At 39.1% G+C, this 21,260-nt stretch overlaps 1 protein-coding gene across 1 annotated transcript in view; it reads right to left on the reverse strand.

The window, feature by feature from the left end:
* Positions 1–21,260, reverse strand: part of CLIC4 (chloride intracellular channel 4) — a 75,080-nt gene that overhangs the window by 2,809 nt on the left and 51,011 nt on the right. The window contains exons 3-5 of the mRNA XM_046018531.1: positions 19,041–19,166; positions 12,931–13,037; positions 61–242 (exon numbers count right to left, since the gene is read on the reverse strand). Coding sequence (XP_045874487.1) covers positions 61–242; positions 12,931–13,037; positions 19,041–19,166 — 415 coding nt within the window. The remainder of the gene's footprint in view (positions 1–60; positions 243–12,930; positions 13,038–19,040; positions 19,167–21,260) is intronic.

Raw genomic sequence — 21,260 nt, forward strand, 5'->3', positions numbered from 1 at the left:
CTTAGTACACAGAGAATACGTGGTCTAATGGCAACGTGACACCACATCCAACAGGCCTACCTTGACAATGTGCAGCTTGGGAAGCAGGTTGCAATCAGCTAATGTCATTTCATTGCCATCCAGAAATTTACGCGTAGAAAACTTAATGTCTTCCATACTATTCTCATCAATTTCATCAGGGAGGGGAGAATTCAGATATTCATCCAGTTTCTGCAGGGTTTTCAAGAGACCCCTCTCCAATGCTGAAAGAAAGATGGGGATACTGTAAGACAGAAAACCACCCAAGCCCCAAAGAAGCAGCATTACTCTTCCGGTCAGTAACTATTTTATCAAATGTTTACGCTGACATAAAGTGCCACAGAACAGGACAGACAAGGTTCCTGCTGTCCTGGAGCTTATTTACGAGGGACAAGGGATGAGACAAGGAAGTACATTTGTTCAGGTAAATACAGAAAAGAGCCTGACAGTTTCAAAACCTGGAATCTAGAAAAACTCAGCAACTAAATGCCCCACTTACAAACACACTATGACCCGAGACACTTGCTGTTTAAACTAGAAAAATGAGTGAGAAAGGCAAAGCTATTAATTCACGTCTAGGGAAGAAAATTCTGCCAAGACAGAGATTCTTGCCCTGAATTTGAATGTCTATTGCCCCAGGAATATTTGGATTTGTAACCAAGAAACATGCTAAGATCCAATACAGACCATCCAAGCAGAAAGCCTGAAATTTCTGCACTGTCTTGTAATACACAAGAAGCCAAGAACAGCACTATTTTATAATAACACGCAGGCATCAGAGTAGAGAGTTCAATTTACAATAGTGAATCAGGGGGCTCTTCAACCAAATAGATTAAGAAGCTACGATTGTTATAATTCAGAGACGAGTGGGACAGAGCCACCCCAGTATACCTGGAAAGTCAAGGGTACTGACCTTGAGCAGAGGGGGTGGGGATGTCCTTAGAGAGGAATAGGGAATAACAAGAGACAAGTCTTCTATTATCGCTTATTCTTTACCTCCCAGGCCCCCTTCACCCCCCACTCCCAGAACGCCAAGCTCACATTGCTGACTGCAGTGCTCGGCCACGGAAGGAAGCTAAACGTCACGAGGTGACAACCGGTACAGTTTTAAGTCGAATAAATTTAGTTCCATTAGAGAAAAAGACAAAAGTTTTCTACGCTGCATAGTAGAGGTCTCACCTGCAGCGTAAGTGTGTCCTAACCCAAAACCTCTTCTTCCAAATTGCTCCCACCCACTCGTGCCTCAGCCCCCTCCTAGCAGTGCAGACGACAGATGGCAGTCTGAGCTAGAGAGGGGGCTGTAGGCACCCAAAGGAGTAGGTGGATTTTAGACGTACTTAGGAGACAAAAACCAACAGAGCTTGGAAACAAAACTGAGTATGGAAAAAGGATAGATGTTTTTAACAAAATACAGACATGAGACCCTACTACATGCCAACTGTTACTCTAAGCATCGTTAAACCCGCTCTTGAACAGCTTGCGTTTACATTTTGGGGAGTGGGCAGAGTACAGAGAAACGGCCAACAAACGATTCCCAGGGCAAACGCTGGTATCATTTGCTGCCACATTTCCCTGCCTAGAGAAGCAGGTTCAGGGGGTGCGGAAATGAGTTTAGTACATGCTGCCTTTGAGGTGTCCGTGGGACATTGGCGTAGCAGCGCCAGACAGACAGCTGGGCCGCAGTGTCTGGAACAGTCTGGGCTGGAGCAGGATGACTGGAAATCCTGAGAACATAAATGAACGCCAAAGCCAGGGAAGCGAAAGACAGGCGGAGGGCCCAGGGTAGTGCCCTATGGAACAGCATCTGTGGTATTGTGCAAGGCAGGTGAGCCACAGTCATTGTTATACAGCATTCCACTGTGCGATCATGTAAGTGCTCGTCCATCCCGTTACTAGAGTCTGTGTTGCTTCCGGTTTGAGGCTCATAACTAATCGGGTAGCAAACGTTCTTGGACAAATCTTTCGGTGCACGTCTGTTCCTATTCCACGCAAAAGTGGAGCTGTGGATTACTGGGTATACCTGTGCTCAGGCTGAGGAGAAACTGCGATCAACTTGCCAAGTCCCACACGACAAAGAGCAGTGCAGAGATGTCCCAGTGACGTCACACCTTCAACACCACTCAGTAGGGTCAGCTTTAGTCACTTGGGGGGGATGAGAATCAAGTGTAACACCTTCTCGTATTTACTATTTGGATATCCGCTTTTTGTAAAGTGCCGTTTGCTCATTCTTCATTACATAGCTTATCTTATTTGTAGGAGTTCTCTAGAAATGACAGTTGCAAACCCGTTGTGGTTATACATGTTACGTATACCTTCACCCTTTTCACTCCCTAAATGGTGACTTTTTACAAACCGAAGTTACTAAACCTAGTGTCCAATTAATCAGTTGTTTCTTCCACAATCAGGGCTTCGTCCAGATTCAGGGGAAATCTTACCTATCCCCAAATTATGAAGATACCCTCCATTATCTTCTAGAAGGTGTATTATTTACCATTCATATTTGTATCTACAATTCTCCTCAAACTAGTTTTTGTGTAAGGTGTGAGACAGGGGTATTTCGTGACTCCATATTTGGTTCACTGTTCTGTTCGTCTATTCTCGTATTAGTACCACACTGTTTTACCCACTATGCCTGTATAGTCCTGATATCAGATAATATTAAGTCTCTCTTCAAGATCATCTTTGCTATTCTTGGCTCCTTCCATTTCCCTAATAAATTTTAGAATGAGCATGTCAGTTTACACACACGCGTGCATGTACGCATGCACAGAAAACCGGCCGAGCTTTTGAATGATCTACAGATTCAACAGAACCCAACCTGAGAACGGGCATCTTTACAATACTGAGGCTTCCAGCCTATCAATACCGTTTATTTAAATTCATCTCTTTCAGTGTTGTATGTTTTCTATGTAGAGGCTTGGCTCACCTTTTATTGGATTGATTCCTAAATATCTGACTTCTTTTAAAAATATCTGACATTTTGATGGTGTAAATATTTTTGCAGGTTTTCTATGGTTTGTTGCTAGCATGCAAAACAAAAATACAACTGATTCTTATAATGGCCTCTTATTCAGTAACCTTGCTAATTCATTTTTTTATTCCTACAGTTTATCTGTAGATTTCTTTGGATTTTCTACATACACAATTATATTGCTTAAGACTAATGACAAATTTGTTCCTTCCTTTACAATGCTCTTACCTTTTATTTCTTTCTCTTGCCTATCGTACTGGCCAAGACCTCCACTACAGTGCTGAACAGAAGTGGGGACAGTGAGCACCACTTCCTAGTTCCGAGTCTCAAAGGGAACCTTTTACTAGTTCCCTATTACGTATGATATTTGCTGAAGTTTTTATAGATTCTCTCTGCCAAATTAAGGCAGTTCCCTGCTATATCTAGTTCGTTAAGGAAAAAAAATCATTGTACCCTAAGTATCAAATTTTATCAAGTACTTTTTCTGCTTCTATTGAAATGATCATATTTTTCTCCTTTATTCTGTGAATTTACAGAGATATTTTCATGTTTAGACAACCTTCTGTTCCTCAGTAAACCCTATCTGGTTGTGTGTATTATCTTTTCTCATATTGCTGGATTAGGTAGGTTTTATTTTAGACTTTTGCATCTATGTTTGGGAGAGACTAGCCTGAAATCATCTTTCTTTTGATGTTCTTGTGTGGTCTGAGTGTCAAGGTCGCCCTCAAAAAGCAAGCTGGGAAGTATCTTCCTCTCCTGTTCCCTGTAAGACTGCAACGCCAATGTTATGTCTTCCCCAAATGCTTAGAAGAAGCGCATCGGCGGAGCTATCCGGGTCTGGAATTTTTTTTTAAGAAATGGTTTTAAATTATAGCTATAAGACTATTCACATTTTATGCCCTCCTATAGTAATTCTGTTACACTATACTTTCTGTAAGTTTAACTGATAGTGTTTTCAAATTTATAAGCATAAAAATTTTCACAATATCCTCTAAAAATCACTTCAATGTAAGTCCTGTAGCAATCCCCTTTTGTTCCTAATATTGGTTACTGCTGCCTTTCTCATTTTTCTGGATTTTTCTTGTCAAGATTTATCAATTTGATAAACTGATATATCAATTTATCAATTTATTGACTTTTTAAAGAACTTTTAGCCTTGCTGACCCCTCTGTCATATTTGTTTACTATTTCAAGGAAATCTGCTCATTAGTATTTCCTTTCTTCTACCTTCTTGGGTTTAAGTAGCTGATCTTTTCCTACCTAAACCCTCGATGTGGAGACGGTCGGATTTCCAATCTTTTTTTTTTTCTAATATAAGCACTTAAGCGTTTTCCCTTTAAACACAATGTTAGCCATATCACATAAATCGACATCTGTTGTCTTTCATAATTTTATTTATCTTCAGCCCATGGGTTACGAGAAACGCACCGCTGTTTTCAAAGACGTAGAAATTTTCTAGCTGTGATTTTTGTCATGGATCTCTAGCTTCTTTTCTTTGTGGTCGGAAAAAAATATATTATTACTTCAATTTTCATTTTTTGGAAAAATTTTCGGATTTGCTTTACGGCCCAGCTTTACAGTTAATGTTGATGAAGCGTTCTACGAGCATTTGAAAACCAGATGTATAATTCTGCAGTCACTGGGGATGATGTTCTACGTATCAGCGAGATTACATGTGTTCGTTGCGTTGTTCAGTCCTGCTAGACCCTCTGATGGCTTGTTTTCGGGTGATTCTAACAGTTACTAAGGGAGTAAGTTAAAATCTCCCACCAAGACTGTGGATTAGACTATTTCTCTTTTAGTTCTATGAATTTGGCTTATATATTTTCAGGCTAGGTATTTAGTAATACAGATTCAGAATCATTCTCTCTTTCAGGTAGATTACCCCTTTAAGTCAGTTTGAAACATGCTTCATTATGTCTAGTTGGTGCTTCTTAACGTCTCCTTGTCTGGTATTCAGTGCGGCTTTGCCCACTTCTTTTGGTTGGTATTCACACTACTTTAACTTCACCTTCCCTGAATACATGTGTGTGTTTCACGTGTATGTGTGTATTTGTTCTTGCACATAAACAACATTTTTTTTTAAGATTTATTTGTCAGAGAGAGAAAGCGAGCACAAGTAAGGGGAGCGGCTGGCAGAGCAGGCAGAGGGAGAAGCAGGCTCCCCGCCAAGCAAGAAGCCCGATGCAGAACTTGATCCCAGGACCCTGGGATCATGACCTGAGCCGAAGGCAGCTGCTTAACCCACTGAGGCCCCGAGGTGTCCCAGCAACATATTTTGGAGCCAGCTGCCCAGTGATGTCTTCGATTTGGAGTATTTAAGTCATCTACATTGAATGTAATTACTATAAACTTTGGTTTAAATCTGTCATCATACATTTTGATTTCGACTTGTTCTGTGTTCTCTTGCTTCTTTTGGATTAAGTTTTTAAAATTTATTATTCATTTCTCCCTCTATTAGTGTGTTACACACTCTCTTACTGGTCTTTGTTCCCCTGACTTCTTAAAAGTCCAGCTGTAACTTTCAGCACGTCCAGGATAAGGAAAGGACCTCAGAACCCTCTGCTGTCACTGTCTCCCTCCGTCCTGAAGGCTGCTATTGTCACGTATATTCATTTCACCTGGATTTTAAATTCCACAAGCGTTACTATTTTTTATACAGACAGTATTCATTTACACTTTATAATGTATTTATACTGTCTTTTGCTTTCCTCCCTTCTTGCATCTCTTTCTGTACATCTGAAGTCATATTCCTTCTTGCTGAAAAACTAAATATTTCTTCTAGAGGGAGTCTACGGAGATAGGTACTCAGTTTTTGTTTGTTTAAAAATGTCTATTTCACCATCACTTATTAAAGTTCATAAATAAAAAATTAATGTCTTAATTATTACATTCTTATAGCATTTTTTTCAGCTGAAACACTTGGTGAATATATAATAGAATCAATTTTAGTATATGTGCTGCCGAAGCGAGCACTATATAATAGAATCAATTCTCAGCAGCCACGGGACACAGGGAGAGTAGATAATATCCTACTGGGAAGATACAGAAGTGAAGGAGAATCTGCTTTATTCTGAACATCAAAGAAAAACAACCCTGATTGACATCTTAGAGAACGTGGGTGTGTTAGGACCACTGGAACTGCAAACTAAATGGTGAATTTTAGAGGCTCACGGAAAAGGTGGTAAGAAAAAGCTAACTGGTTTAGCAAGTGTACGAATCCGGGGGAATAAATGTAAAAGTCATTTCTTAAGACAAAAACAAAAAATTATTTGGATGTGCTTGCTTGGAGAGTATTTCACTACTTACAGAATTTTAATTCACTTTTAGCTCTCTGAAGAGCTCTTAAGATTGTCTTCTGGAGGCCATCATGGCGTAAGAACAGAAAAAAAAAAAAAAAAAAAAAGATTGTCTTCTGGATTCTACTGCTGCTGCTGAGAATCTGTGCTCACCCTCGCTGCTTTTACCTTGACGAACTCTCTGCCCCCGTAAGATTCTGTCCGGTTCTCAGCAGGTGCCTATGTACACACAGGTGTGGTTCTCTGTATATTTGTCCTGCTGGGGTGGCGTAATGTTTGACTCCATGGCCTGTTAGCTTTCATCAGTTTTGGAAAATTCTTGGCGATTACCTCTATGTCTTTGGCTCCATCTTCCCTCCCCTTCTGGGACTCACTTACATACATGTGTTCCTCTCTTCATTGTGTTCCGCAAGTCTTACACTCATTCCTCCGGCTTGTTTTGTTTGTCCTTTTGTCTCTGCGCCTCCATTAGCTATTTCCTTCTGACCTATCTTCCAGCTCGCTAATTCTTCATCACTGTCTCGTCTGTTCGGTTCCTATACTGGATTCATAATCTCTGATCTATTTTTAAATTCTAGGGCTTCCATTTGGTTTTTTATAATGTCCAGTTCTTAGTTCAAATTTTCCACATTGTTCTTTTACCTTTGAATATGAATCTCTATATTAAAATCAGTATCTGATAACTGACTATCTTGTCATTTTTAATATGTCTGAAAAATATGTATTCGTGGGGCACCAGGGTGGCTCAGTCGGTGAAGCGTCGACTCTTGATTTCAGCTCAGGACATGATCTCAGGGTCAAGAGATGGAGCCTCTTGCTGGGCTCTGTGCTGGGCATGGAGCCTGCTTGAGACTCTCTCTTTCCTTCTGCCCCTCCCCACCACACCCCCTGCTTGCTCGCACTCTTAAAAAAAAAAAAAAAGTATTAGTTATATTAGTTATGGTCAGTCTTTTAACATTAGGGCTGTTAGATTTTTAGAGTTGTTAAATTTTCAAATTTGGGGATGGTTTATATTAAACTAATAGTCTACTAAATCATGAACCTCTTCCTTCTAATTCTTGTTATTAAATCAATGCATTATTCTTGCTTCCTTAACTGGACTGTTTTCTTTGAAGGTAAAGTCTGTGTCTTGTGCCTCTTCTGTATAGCCCCTAATATTCACAGCATTCTACCCAAGCACAAATTAAACATCTGATCGATATCCATCACAGACGGAGGAAGGCCAATAATTAAATATAAAAGTTTGGAGTTTCTTAAATGTCTAGAGAAGGTTCAAAAGGAAATCAGGTGAATATGTAGAATAGATACTTTTTTAAAAAGTCAGGTGAGTGGAGATATTTGTGTCTGACCAATCTTTGTGGGAAGTTGAAAAGGAGGTAGGAATGGCATATTGCCATAGAACATAAGAGCCATTTTAAAATGTAAAGAACTGGTACAATTTTTTACTTAGGTAACATCAAACACACTGGAATGTATGTATGTATGTCAAGTGACAGATGACAAGATCAAGTTCAAGGATCTACTTATTTTATGAATAAAAGGCACTCTAGCCATAGCCAGGATGAAGCTAGTTGATTTCTTAGAGAAAAGAGTTACTCAGGACACTAGAGCCCAGTAAACCAGAGAAGCTGAGTTGTAGCTGTGGAAGTCACAAGGAATCAAGCCATTTAAAACAAAAGATCAAAAACACAAAAGCAGTAAATATAACCTTTCATTGATTACATGCAAGTTACTGATCACGCACGCAGTCATGAAATGTTAAATTTATAAAGTGCCAAGAGAATGAAATGTGAGGAAATAGCTAGGTTACCTAAGGAGTCCAGGGCAGGGTGGAAATTTCATGGTTGTACTTAAAAGGGGGTGGCGGGTGGTGAGAAGGAAGGGACAGTAGAATCTCGGGACTGTAAAAGAACCAGCTTAAAGACTTGATATGCTTCCTATCAAAATCACTGAGTACAGAATAAATGCACATTAGATATAAGGATTTATTCTTCGACCAGATTAAAACAAACAGTCGTGGCCTCTATGGAAGACAATACTGTCTGAATTCAAACACTGAAACAAAGTCTGGGCAAGTTTGTGACCTTCAACCTGGCCTAAATTCATCCTTTTCCTAGATTAGTTTTCAAATATATTCAACAGAAAAACTAAAATACTCTGAATTTATAAGGTTTGAAATATATGATGCTTATAATCCTAGATGCGATGCACAGACTAAAACTAAGACACTGGTGAACATTAAAATTACTATTCTTTCTACAATTTTGGACCTAGGTAAGCACCTGCAATGAAGCTGAATTGCTGTACCTCCAAGAAATATTAATTTTTCATTAAGAATCTCAGGATAAAGGGTATATTAATGCAAACAAAGAATGGTGAATTAGTTTGATTCGATTTTTATGTAACAACCTGAGGAAGGCCAACAAAACTAAGAAAAACAGAGGGGCCAAGAGGTACTAAAGAGCATCATTCAATATGAAGTTTTAAAGACAAACCACAAAGGAAATGTTAAGATAAAGAAAATGTCAAGACTAACCACTAGGAGGCAGTAGCAAGCTATGAAAAAGGAGCTCCTTGTCTGGTAATGCTAAGGAAGGTATTTGAAAAGCTCATCCCATTAGTTTTAGATTAATTCTGAAAATCAAAACACCCTTTTTTGCCTATGAGACTACAGCAAAATTTTAAAACACGCACAACACACGCACACACATACCCATGCCAGGGTCAGAAGTGAAGGGAAATGAATACTTTCACATTAGTGGGAATATAAACTGGTGTAGACTTTTGAGGAACAAAATCTTCTGACCTATTTGGAATCTAGCACAAGGACATTCACTCGCATTGTTTGTCACAATAAAAAAATTTGAGACAATCTGGAGGACTATCAACAGGGATAGTCATCCGTATTATAGAACATTAAGCAGTATTTATAAAAAGTGAGGAAGATCTACATTTTGATATGGAAGGACTTCTACCAAATAATATGTGAAAAGAACCATTGCAGAATGCAAATATACACATAAATGCACCTTCATACACAATGTTTGCAAAATTACGTAGAAAAAAGGGATGAATATTAACCGTTGGGGAAGAGTTCAAATGAGGTTAAGAAGGGGCACTGAAATTTTACTGAATTTATTTCTAAACGCTTTTAATTTTTTCAACAAGCATACATTAGTCAATTACGTATATAATTTGAGTAAATGCAAAACAGAAAGCATTAGATTTAACATGACCATATTTGCTGTAGGAAAAGACTACAATTCACAATAAAGAGTACCAAAATTATGAGCCCTTACAAGGATAAAACTATTTTAAAGCTACTGCTAATTTCAGTAAAGGGCAGTCTTATGCAAACAATTTTTAAAGGCCAATAGAAAATAGGGAGAGGTCAGGAGTATTTGAAGATGACAGGGCACCTGGGTGGCTCAGTGGGTTAAGCCTCTGCCCTCGGCTCAGTTCGTGATTCCAGAGTCCTGGGATCAAGTCCTGCAATGGGCTCCTTGCTCAGTGAGGAGACTACTTCTCCCTCTGTCCCTCTCCCTGCTCGTGCACTCTCTCTCTCACTCTCGCTCTCAAATAAATTAAATCTTTTTAAAAAAATGTAAAGATGATTAAATAATAATAATAATAAATTTGGTTCCATAGCTACAATGATGAACAACCATCCTCTGATTCCAAACACTTCCACAGAGAGAGAAAAAAAGGAAGGGAGACAGGCAGGGAGGAATTCTGAATAAAAAGGAACGAATTAGAACCTATAGATTCCTTGCCTCCACTTAAAAATGAGAATTTGGACATTATGAAATATGCTTTAGAACATAATTGCAGATTTCATCACTACTAAATTCACTGGGCTCTTAAGAGTATTATAAATACCAACACACTAATAAATTATCTACTAGTTATATTTGGGAGTTTAATAATTTACATAAATTAATGAAATCAAAGAAGCGGGAATAAAAAAAAACCCCAGATCTGGAACAGGTCATATCTAACCCATTCTCATAAAAGGAATTACCTATTAATTTCTTTTAATGCTTCAAAAGATTACACAAACTTACTTCCAATCAGCTTGGACATGTTACCAAAAGAATTCATCCATTCATTCTTTTTTTTTCTCCCTCCCTTTCTCTCTCTATCCTGTATTTCCCTTTGTTTTATTCTTTAAGCCCTATTTGTGTATTTTGTACCCAATCTAAGTACTGACACGTCTCTTTCACTGACCCAATCTAGGCATCGAATCCCTTACTTAGAATTACCTCTTAAAAGGTCTTAAAATCGCCCAAACATATTGAATTTTGTAAAATATTTAGTAGGTCGGTAAAACTGATTAAAACCTTGCCTACTCTGAGTTGCCACGTAAAATGACAATTCCATCTCTTTGTAAGAGGTTTATAGTTTGGGGGGAAGGAGGAGCTGGAACACTAATTTCCAAGGCTGATTTAAGGCATTTTATTGCACTAAACAGACAAGACACCTTCAACAGATCTACATATACTCAGTAAGCTCCAAAGTGATTTGGAATATTGTTTTCTAAAGTCTCCTGGCAGTGACAAGTCCTATGGGGAAAGTTGCTTGGCAACTGGAATTCTTATTTGCCAAGAGGTAATTTAATATAAAGCCTTCTAGTGATCCGTTATGTTGTTTGTTCTTATTGGTTACAACATTCTAAGGACAGTAAGTGTAGGTGGCTACTTAAGACAGCAACAAACTGATAGGAAAAAAATAGAATACAAAGTTATACTTAAATGAGTCACTTTCTCCCATGTTCTCTCCCCTCTATCCCATCCCCAAAGCAATTGTTTCGTTTTGTTCTTTGTGGGTTTTGTGTTTTGTTTTCTTTTTTTAAGCAAACATATTTTATTTCCCTCTCCTCCCCACCAAGTGTCAAAAGAAATTCAACCACCCTCCAGCTTCCAAAAACTACACAGAGAAATGAAAACATTATGAATTGAACTCAGATGGTTCAGGAGCTCAGGAACTACGGGCAAGAGCATCTGGATATAAAAGGATGATTTTGGGGACGCCTGGGTGGCTCAGTCGGTTAAGCGGCTGCATTCAGCTCAGGTTATGGTCCCAGGGTCCTGGGATCGAGTCGGGCATCGGGCTCCTTACCTGGCAGGGGAGCCTGCTTCTCTCTCTCCCTCTGTCTGCCACTCTGCCTGCTTGTGCTCTCTCTCTCTATGTCAAATAAATAAAATCTTTAAAAAAGGGGGGGGGGATGATTTCGTGAAAAGAAATCCTCTGCAGGCAGGAAGGGTATGACAGAAAAGATACTGTCTGTGGAGAGGAGGGGCTCCATCGTAACTGTTTGTTTAGAGTATAAAATGCTTATACTGAAACAGCAGGCAGAAAAAGAGCCAGTTACTTAGTAAAATTGTCCCCATACCAAGGCAGCTACTGGAACACATTGAAGAGCTATGAGCCAGGCCCGGACACTACGGCCTTTCCCTCTTTCCCTCTGCTGCAGAAAAACATCACATGCAGAGAATATCATCCCAGAAACCCTTGAAATTCAATACTAGATTATAAAATGCCGCAATTTTAAAGTTTAGTAATAAAAAAATACTGGCCTGAATGGCTTGGATCTCTGCCCACAGAAATCACATAAGGAAATCAGCGGGTGCTTCCATTTTTTAAAAGATGTTTATTCTTGCTTAACCAGCACTGATAATTTCTTTTCTTTGGTTTTCTTGTTCATTTGCAGCCATAAGCTTCTACCCAAAAGAACTGTACCCAAGCCACCAAATTGTCCAAAACCATGATGGATTAAAGTGTCTTTAGGAGTTGGCATTTTTGCTGCTGTAATTACTTTTAATTAAACAGTAATGTTCTCTCTGGAGAGTTTTACTCAGACAGAACAATGCTCAACATCTCAAAGAGAAGAAAAATGACTGAATGGTGTAGTTAAGACAAGGCTCATTAAATGGACCTCTTTCAAAGAGGCTTCCCTTCACCACACAGTAAGTTTGGTAAACGAAATAATAAGATAGTGTTGTCCTTTAATAAAGAAAATAAGAACTTTGTATCTGTACTATCTTAAACAATTCTCACATGAAAACAGGACTTGAAACTAAAATCCCTTTTTAGGATGCAGAGAAATTAGGAAGACGGGAGGCTACATGCTCTCTTAGAGTAACTCCCCAAATTGCTCTTGAAGGTGAATTATCACAAAAACCCACCCAGGCTGCTATCAGGTGACCAGAACCCAACAAGAAACAAAAGATTTAGTAATAATCTAAAGGAAGTTGTATTGATCTATTCCAAAGCACCACACCCACACCACTCATTGTTTCTGATGTCCCGTTAATTCTCTGTATAGTTCCCCCTTCAGGAAAACAATTCATTCAATAAACATTGTATTGTACATCTACCATCCCAGGCACTGTCCCACTAGCCAAAAACAGGAAAACAGCAATTTAAGGACTTACCCTGGTTTATCATCAAATCTCGAGTCAACTTTGAAAGCCAGTTTTTAATACTTAATGGGAAGGTCTGGACTCCAAAATATTAATTTAAAATCACTGTCCTAACAGGATTTTTGGATTTATTTGGGGCTTTTTTGGTTTATCTGCAATGGTAATCCAATCATTTGGGGGGTTGTGTGTGTGTGTGTGTGTGTGTGTGTGTGTGTTTTACCTTCATTAGCCTCTGGCCTTGAATTCTTGATATATGCGGAGAATTTGGCAAAGATGTCCATTCCAGCAGTATTTGACTCAGGGTGTTTTGGTGAAAGCTTCAAGTACCTGAGGGGGAAAAATGAGAATGGATGATAGATCCTTGTAGGTTCTCTCCATCACCAAACCACTGTGCTAGCAGTTTTCTGACACCTTTTAACAGTTATTACTTTAAGAAATGCCATCATCTGTTTTCTATGGTATTTTTAAGATGTGTTTTTTCTTTAGGAAACAAAGCTCTGCAGTGTTTTTGTTCGCATATTAATTTTCTTGGCAACCAAAGGGCATCCGCACTCCACCTCCATTTTATAAATCAGGATGTTGGGGGAACAGTCTACTTGCTCAGAGGCATTTGCCAAGCCAATGGGCATCTTAGAAAGAGAAGTCTGGAGCAGCATTGTCCAAAAGAACTTTCTGTAATGATGGAAATACTCCATATCTGAATTTCCAATATGGTAGCCATTTCGTGAAGTGTGGCTGGCTATCTGAATATGAATTTGAGTGAACCAGTGTTACAGAAAGTTAAAAATCCACTTCCGCCATTGCGGAAGCCACATTTCAACTACAGAGACTTCTTGAAACAGAAATGCCAACCAGGTCCTTGGCACTGAAACACCCGATGCTACCAGAGAACCCGGACAGCGAGGGAAAGCGAGTCATCCACAGTAGTTTCAGGACAAAGACTGCAGGAAGCAGATCACTCACTTGAATTCCACACTTGGGATTTTCCAGAACCTCCCATGGGCTAGATACTGGTAAGGGTGGTTCTGAGCAACAGAACAGTAAGACACTGGGAATTCTGCTCACAAGTGCTCTTACGAAGTTTATCTGCTTTGAAAATGGACATTCATGACACACAGCCTTTCTTTTCAACCACACAAATGTGTATTTTATATATTTAAATTCCAAACACACATACTCAGTGTCTATTTCCTCCTCAGATTGGAAAATACATGTGAGAAGGCTCAGCTCCTCCCTCCTCTCTTCCGCAGACAGCTACACCCACTGGGAGTCGGCTCCACAGGAATTCTGACCGTTAGCACCATTTTAGGGAACACTTAATCTGTTTAAAGGCCCTGTAAAATTTCACTGGAAACTGGGCTTGATGCAGTCAAGACTTTGGGGGAAAAAAAAACTAACATTAAACTGGTAATTTAGATTTCTTCATGTATTTTAGGATGCTGTCTTGCCACTTTTTTAAAAATTAAAAATGAAGGTGAGGTATTTTTAGGAAGAAATTTAGTTCAGTTGCAAGCTATAGTGTCTGGTTAGTTTTTTTATTCAAATTTTTTTACATGTGCAATTCTGAATTCTAGGAGAGACAGATCTAAAAAACTGGACACCGGAGATTATAAAATACCTACTGAATATATATATGTTCAGTTCAACTTCCCTTTTAATATCTCTCAATTTTTAAGCTTTAAGATTTCTCTTATAAACAAAAATATTTACAGAATGAATTTTTTAGTGAACAATTATAGTAAATGAATTTCATGAAGTTATAGATTATGTACACTATATTACTAATATATGATTGCTTGATTTTTTTTTTCCCCCTCCCCTTAACTGTAGACAACTTTATCCTCTTTTTTTTTTCCCCCTGCTTGGGCTAAAAGAGTTAATTCCAGGTTCAAAATCCCTGAATTCCCTTTGACTGTAAAAACAACCAGACTCCAGTTTAAATGTTTTTACTGTTTGTAATACAGTAACTTCATTGACTCATTCCATTCCAAACAAAAAATAGCACAAAGAACGTAAGTGACTCTTCAATACACTATGTCTTCCACTAGCCAAGTTTCCAAAATTCTTCTTCTTTTCCCAACCAATACTTAGCTGTACCTCCTTTTTCTAATGAAGGCAGCTGGAAGGCAGGCTTACACTGCAGATCATTTATACCTTCATTGTTCACATATATTCATTTATTCTAATTATTAAGGGTCTACTCTGTGTCAGGTTGTACTGATGAGCATATAGAGGCATACTAGAGAACTATTTTAATGAACAGGTAAGAAGGCAGAAGGATTTGCAATTGGCATATCCTTATCCAGATGAAAACAGATGCTACTACAATTCTTAAAAACAAAACAAAACAAAAAAGCACTGTTCTCTAAAGCAGGTTAAACAGGCCCTATTCTTCTCCGAGACAAACCTTTAAATCCATACTACTAATTTAATGCATTTGATACCAGAACTGCAAGAGACCATTCACCTAAAACTCTCATTTTGCCTAAAAGGAAATTATATTCTAGAAAGCTCATATACTTGGGCCCCTCAAATCCCTAGACTAGTTAAAAGTACTGCCAAACTACAACAGGTCTCCTGTCCCCAAATCAAGTGCTGTTTTTGTTTTACTACAGATCAGATTCTCTCTGAAAGATAAACCAAATTCTGAACCAAGAGGTCCTTAATCAGTTGCCAGCTTATTTTGCATTCCCCCAAACACTGGATTTTAGTAATTCATCATTAATCACTGTCCCAAATAGCTTGATAAAGCAAAACTTTTCAATGACTGACAGTCTCATTTCAACATTTGACAAAAGGCAGGCAAATAATCAATAAAAGGCCACGTGTCAACATCATCATGGACACGAGCATCCAGGGCGTGCAGACTTTCAGATCCGTCCTATTAATGCTAAGACTAGCTCAGAATATTTCCATCCTTTTAGGAAAGATCTCATTTTCTTTCTCATGGGAATGTAAGAATAAAGGCTGATTACACAATCCATTAGGTTACCCTTGTAAATTCAACTTTCACTGTATTTCTCAGTTTAAAAAAAAAGGGGGTGGTGGTGCCTGGGTGGCTCAGTGGGTTAATAAGCCTCTGCCTTCAGCTCAGGCCATGATCTCGGGGTCCTGGGATTGAGCCCTGCATCAGGCTCTCTGCTTGGCAGGGAGCCTGCTTCCCCCTCTCTCTGCCTGCTTCTCTGCATACTTGTGATCTCTCTCTGTCAAATAAATAAAATCTTTAAAAACACACACACACACAAACACACAAAAAATACATTAAAAAAAAAAGGCTTACTAACACTTTATAGGGTCCTTCTCTAAAACTGTCAACTCCCCTTCCCTTCTATCCTGTCATCAGAAAGTGAGCCATGCACACAGGTCTGCCTCAGTTAAAAATCCAGGTTTCAAAGCTTTTCTGGACAAAGTACTCCTTCCATTCAAGCAAGGGGAATGAAATATATATTTATAAATACTTTCCACAGAGGAGAAGATAGATAAAGTTTCTTCTTTCTATGTATACTGGTCACAAAGACCAGCAAAAGTTCCTTGCTTTAAGCTCTTCACTAGTCTCTAGATTCTGAACAACTCTGGAACAAGCAGTTGCCTGTATTTATCTTTGTCATGACTGAATCAGAAGTGCTCACACAAAAACACTCTGTTCTCAGTATCATCAAATGCCAAAAACATGTTATTAGAAAATGCTAGATTCTGGTCTGCCAGCTTGTGCAACTCCTCTGCCTTTTCTCTTCATTCGGTCTAGAAACAAGAAGGCTCTCACTCAGCGTTAGGAGGAGGATCAGCCCTAGTTAAGGACCCGAGGCCCTCCTTGTTCTGGAGGGGAAAGGCAGAGAGCCAGGACCGTCCCTGAATGCCCTAGAACACAGGAAAGGGAAAGGAATGCCCCATGGTCCTGGTGGTCCTGGAAAGAACTTCCTCCAGCTCCTCCTCTAGAAACAATTCTGCATGATAAAGACTCTGCGGTCTCCGTCTGTCGTCTGTCACCTCAGGGGCTGTGGAGCCCAATCAAGGGACAGCACTCCCAGTGGAAACACGCTGCTCCAACGCAGGGAAATAAAAACTCACTGGGGGGACGCTTGGGTGGCCTAGTTGGTTAAGCGTCTGACTCTTCATTTTGGCTCAGGTCTTGATCTCACCCATCTGAAGTGAAGCCTCACCTGTTTCCTAAAATGGATTCATTAAATTTAGTTTGACAGCCACCTTCCGTCCCACTTGCTCCTCGCAGGAGAAACTATCTTTGACTTCTCTCCTGCCTTTCCTCCAAGCCTGAGCCGGCCTACAATTTTACACTCACTAAAGCACAATCCCAATTAGAGACTTACATTTCACCTCTTCCGTAAAAGTCAAACTCAACGAAATAAAAAATACAAAAAGAGGAGGAGGAAAATAGAAGAAACACGGGTTTTTGAAGTCTTATAGGCCAGGCTTTGAAGTTACTGCCACCAGTAACTATAAAACTAGGACAAGTTAGATTCCTCGTCTTCAGTTTCTCCACAAAGTCTTGGAGAGGAGTGAGATAATCCACAGTGCACAGTGCATGGCACATAATTAGCACTGGAATGTTCGTTAGTAACAGCAGAGGCATCAGCAACATCTAAAGTACTCGCTTCTATAAACAAAGTGAAATTTTTAAAACTTTATTTAGAAACTCTCTTCAGAATATAAACTATAACAGAAAGACAAGGAAAAGAATGGAAATAGGGACTGGGATTAAAGAGTACATTTAGCATGATAAAATAAAATAAAATGATTTACAAGAAAAATACCCTTCAATTTAGCACACAGTGAACCCTTTAGAACTGAAAGATCTCTAAGTTTTAAATTAAATTATTTAAACTGAAAGAAGAGACAATCTCTGGTTAGAGTAGCTTATGAATATGCCCAAACAAAATCAAGTTGAAATTTCTATATATAAAAAGCAAAGTGAAAATATTTATTTTGGGGGTGCCTGCCTGGCTCAGTTGGTGAAGCATCCAATTCTTGATCTCAGGGTTGTACATCTGAGCCCCACAGTGGATGCAGAGATTACTTAAAAATAAAACATTTAAAAAAAAAAAAAAAGAAGGAAGAAAATGTTTATTTGCAAGGTCTAATTAAAAAAGCTATGATACATCTTACAGAAGCTGCTTAGAAACCAGAATATGTTTATATTGGTTCTACCATTATCTTCATGTCCATAACCTCTGAGAAAAATAGCAAGAAGGAATAATTACAATTGCTGTTCCTACAGCTGAAGAAAGCCTGGAATGCCCGTCATTCCTTCATTCACCTGTGAGATGCCACTCTTTGTACATTAAAGCTAATCCAAGTGTTCATTCTTTTTTAAAGCCTTTCCTCGTTCCACTCACTTTCCCTCACCACACCACGACCTCTCTATCCAAACTGGAGTATGTTTCCTGAGGATAGGAATTATGTCTTATTCACTACTGTATTCTTGAGGCTTTGTTACCTAGTAACTGTAGAATAAATGAATGAGTAAATTCTGAGTAACTGATTATTTTAGAACCCTCTGACCCAATAATCCCATTTCTGGGAAATTTATCTGGATATGGAGAGTCAATCTCCAGTCAAATCAACTAGCAAGAAAGGCTTGGGCCAGAAGAAAAACATTTCAGTTTTTCAGAATAATGAAACCAGAAAAGCCTAAAGCAAACCCTAATGTGTTGAACCTATGCCAAGATTCCAGTATAATGCAAAACGGCACATTTGCAATTCAGGTAACTGTCATTATAGTCCATCTATCCCTCACCTGTACCTCTAGTTGAGTACCTTAAAATCATTGACCATGTGGACTAATGCGCAGGACCTGGGAATCTAGAACACTTCAAAGAAATACTTAAATAAAAACTGAATCTCAGGGACACAGTCTAAAAAGTCAATTCCCTTGGGTGACAGCTTCAGACAGTTACCTTTAAAATGACCTGATAAGAAATCCCCCAGCAACCTGCACCGCCTGCTTGGAGCTTCCAGCTGGGTTCAGTTTGAATCTGTCTCTCCCCATCTCTTCTCTTCTCTGTTGGGGACCAATTCCCCTCAAAGAATCAGTCTTTCCTAACTTAGCTTTCACGTCCCAAACCTATTTTCAGTGCATAGTCTATAGCTTAATCACATTCCTACCTATGCTTATTGGCCTAGCCGGTTCTGACATCAGTATAGCATTAATTGTAGCATTAATTATAGTGAATGAAGAGAAGCCCTAGTCACTGAAACTTAATGCTGTATGGATTGAACTTCCGTACCATCCAGAGAAAGATCTCTAAGGGCCAGAAAAGACCAACTTTAAAGAGAATAGCAATATTTTCATGCGTATCTTTCTCTGATACTCACTTGGGAGGGCATAAGACCTCTTCGAGAAATTCTTCAATCTTATTTACATCCGTTTTGACTTCATTGTTGAAAGTTATAAATGGTGGGTGGGTCCCAGGAGCCAAGTTCTGCAGGTCTGCAGGCTTCCTGTTAAGCAAAACAGTCAAAATTGAATCATGTTTTACTCTGGGAAGGCAACAATACTTTAAATACTCAGAGTGTTTCTACATGTTTATGTATATAAAATGAAAATGAGTATAAGAATTAGCATTTTCGGGGGACGCTAAGGTGGCTCTGTCAGTAAAGCATCGGACTCTTGATTCCAGGTCAGGTCATGATCTCACGGGTGTGATATCAAGCCCCGCATCGGGCTCCATGCTGGGCACGGAGCCTACTTAAGATTCTCTTTCTCCCTTTGCCCTTCCCAGCTCGCACTTGCTCGCTCACTCTCTCTCAAAGAAAGAAAGAAAGGAAAAGTAGCAGTATTTTTTCTACTAGTTTAACAGCTGCAAAACTATTCTACTAAGAAGCAAACCTTCACAAAGCATAAAATTCATAATAAGAAAATCAGGAATCTCTGACTCTAGCCAAAAGACAAAGGCCCCCATTCTTATTCTAAATTCAATTGAAGTGCTTATTAGAAATGGGGGCAGAATTGAGAGGAAACAGTCTCTTGTCTCAGCTCCAGCACCAACTCTTTGTAAGGATGAGTAAACCATAACTTCTCTAGGTCTTCCTTTTTTTCTTTTCTTGTAAAGTCAGGAAGAAGAGCAGCTCGTTCCTACAGTCCTTTCTAACTATGAGATTCCAAATTCAGTGGCTACCAATTTTCCATTTTCCTAGAAGTTCACACTCAACAAGGAAAACGATCACCAGTGAAAATGACTTCAGTATCTAAAACATGGCATAACCAAAGGTAAAACACAACACAGAAAGGGCAAAATATTATAGTGAATAAGAAAGGATCAAAATATGTCTTAGATTAAGAATTTTGTCCAAGTTCATTAAAAAGGCATCAACAAGTCAAACAGATAGGCGCCAACATAAATTGATACACAACAGATAAAATAAGTGAACACACAGCAAAATGTAAAAAATAATAATTAGCAAAGAAACTGAAGAGTAAACTATGATGACATCTCTCTTCTATTAATTAGGAAAAACTGAAAATACACAGAGCACTGATAAAGATGGTGAAAATGTATACTTACAACTACTAATAGCATGGCATGTTGGAACCACTCCATTAAAAAACAAAATGGCTCACTTAAGCCCACCAGTGAATCCTAGGATCAATAATAATGACAAGATAGCATGTGCATCCTAATGATAAAATACAAAGCACACATCAACATCTATGAAGTAATCTTACTGAAGTTGAACGTGAATCTAGAATCAGGCCTCTTAAAGCAGCTGTCTCTCAAAGTACCATCCAGGGGACCCTTTCACCAGGCGGTCCATGAGGTCAAAACCATTCTCATAATACTAAGACATCATTTAGTTTTTCCACCCTCATTCTCTCATGCCTGAATCGCAGGGTCTTCCACAGGCTACTAGTTGTGTGGTATCACAAAGTGATGTATACACAAACAGACATGAGAATCTGTCTTCTATTAAGGCAGACATAAGAAATGTACCAAAATGTAAAACAATGTCACTCTTCTAACTAACTTTATTTTGGAAAATATAGTTTTAATTAAAAACATATTTTTGTGGGGACGCCTGGGTGGGTCAGTTGGTTAAGCCACTGCTTTCGGCTGAGGTCATGATCCCAGGGTCCTGGGATCGAGTCCTGCATCAGGCTTCTTGCTCGGCAGGGAGCCTGCTTCTTTCTCCGCCTCCGCCTGCCACTCTGCCTGCTTGTGTGCGCACGCGTGCTCTCTCTCTCTCTCTTTAAATCTTTATCTCTTTAAATCTTTAAAAAATATCTTTGTGGGGTGCCTGGGTGGCTCGGTGGGTTAAAGCCTCTGCCTTCGGCTCAGGTCATGATCCCAGGGTCCTGGGATCGAGCCCCACGTCGGGCTCTCTGCTCTGCAGGGAGCCTGCTTCCTCCTCTCTCTCTGCCTGCCTCTCTGCCTAGTTGTGATTTCTCTCTGTCAAATAAATATTTAAAAAAAAAATCTTTGTGATAACAAAATTACAATTTAACAAAATCACGGTTGTTCTAACTAGTATATATGTTTTAAATTTCTCAGCTTTAATTTCTAATACAGTAAAGTTCATAGATATAATCCACATAAC

Source organism: Meles meles, chromosome 1 (genome assembly GCF_922984935.1).
Source record: "Meles meles chromosome 1, mMelMel3.1 paternal haplotype, whole genome shotgun sequence".
In the NCBI taxonomy this organism is placed as follows: Eukaryota; Metazoa; Chordata; class Mammalia; order Carnivora; family Mustelidae; genus Meles; species Meles meles.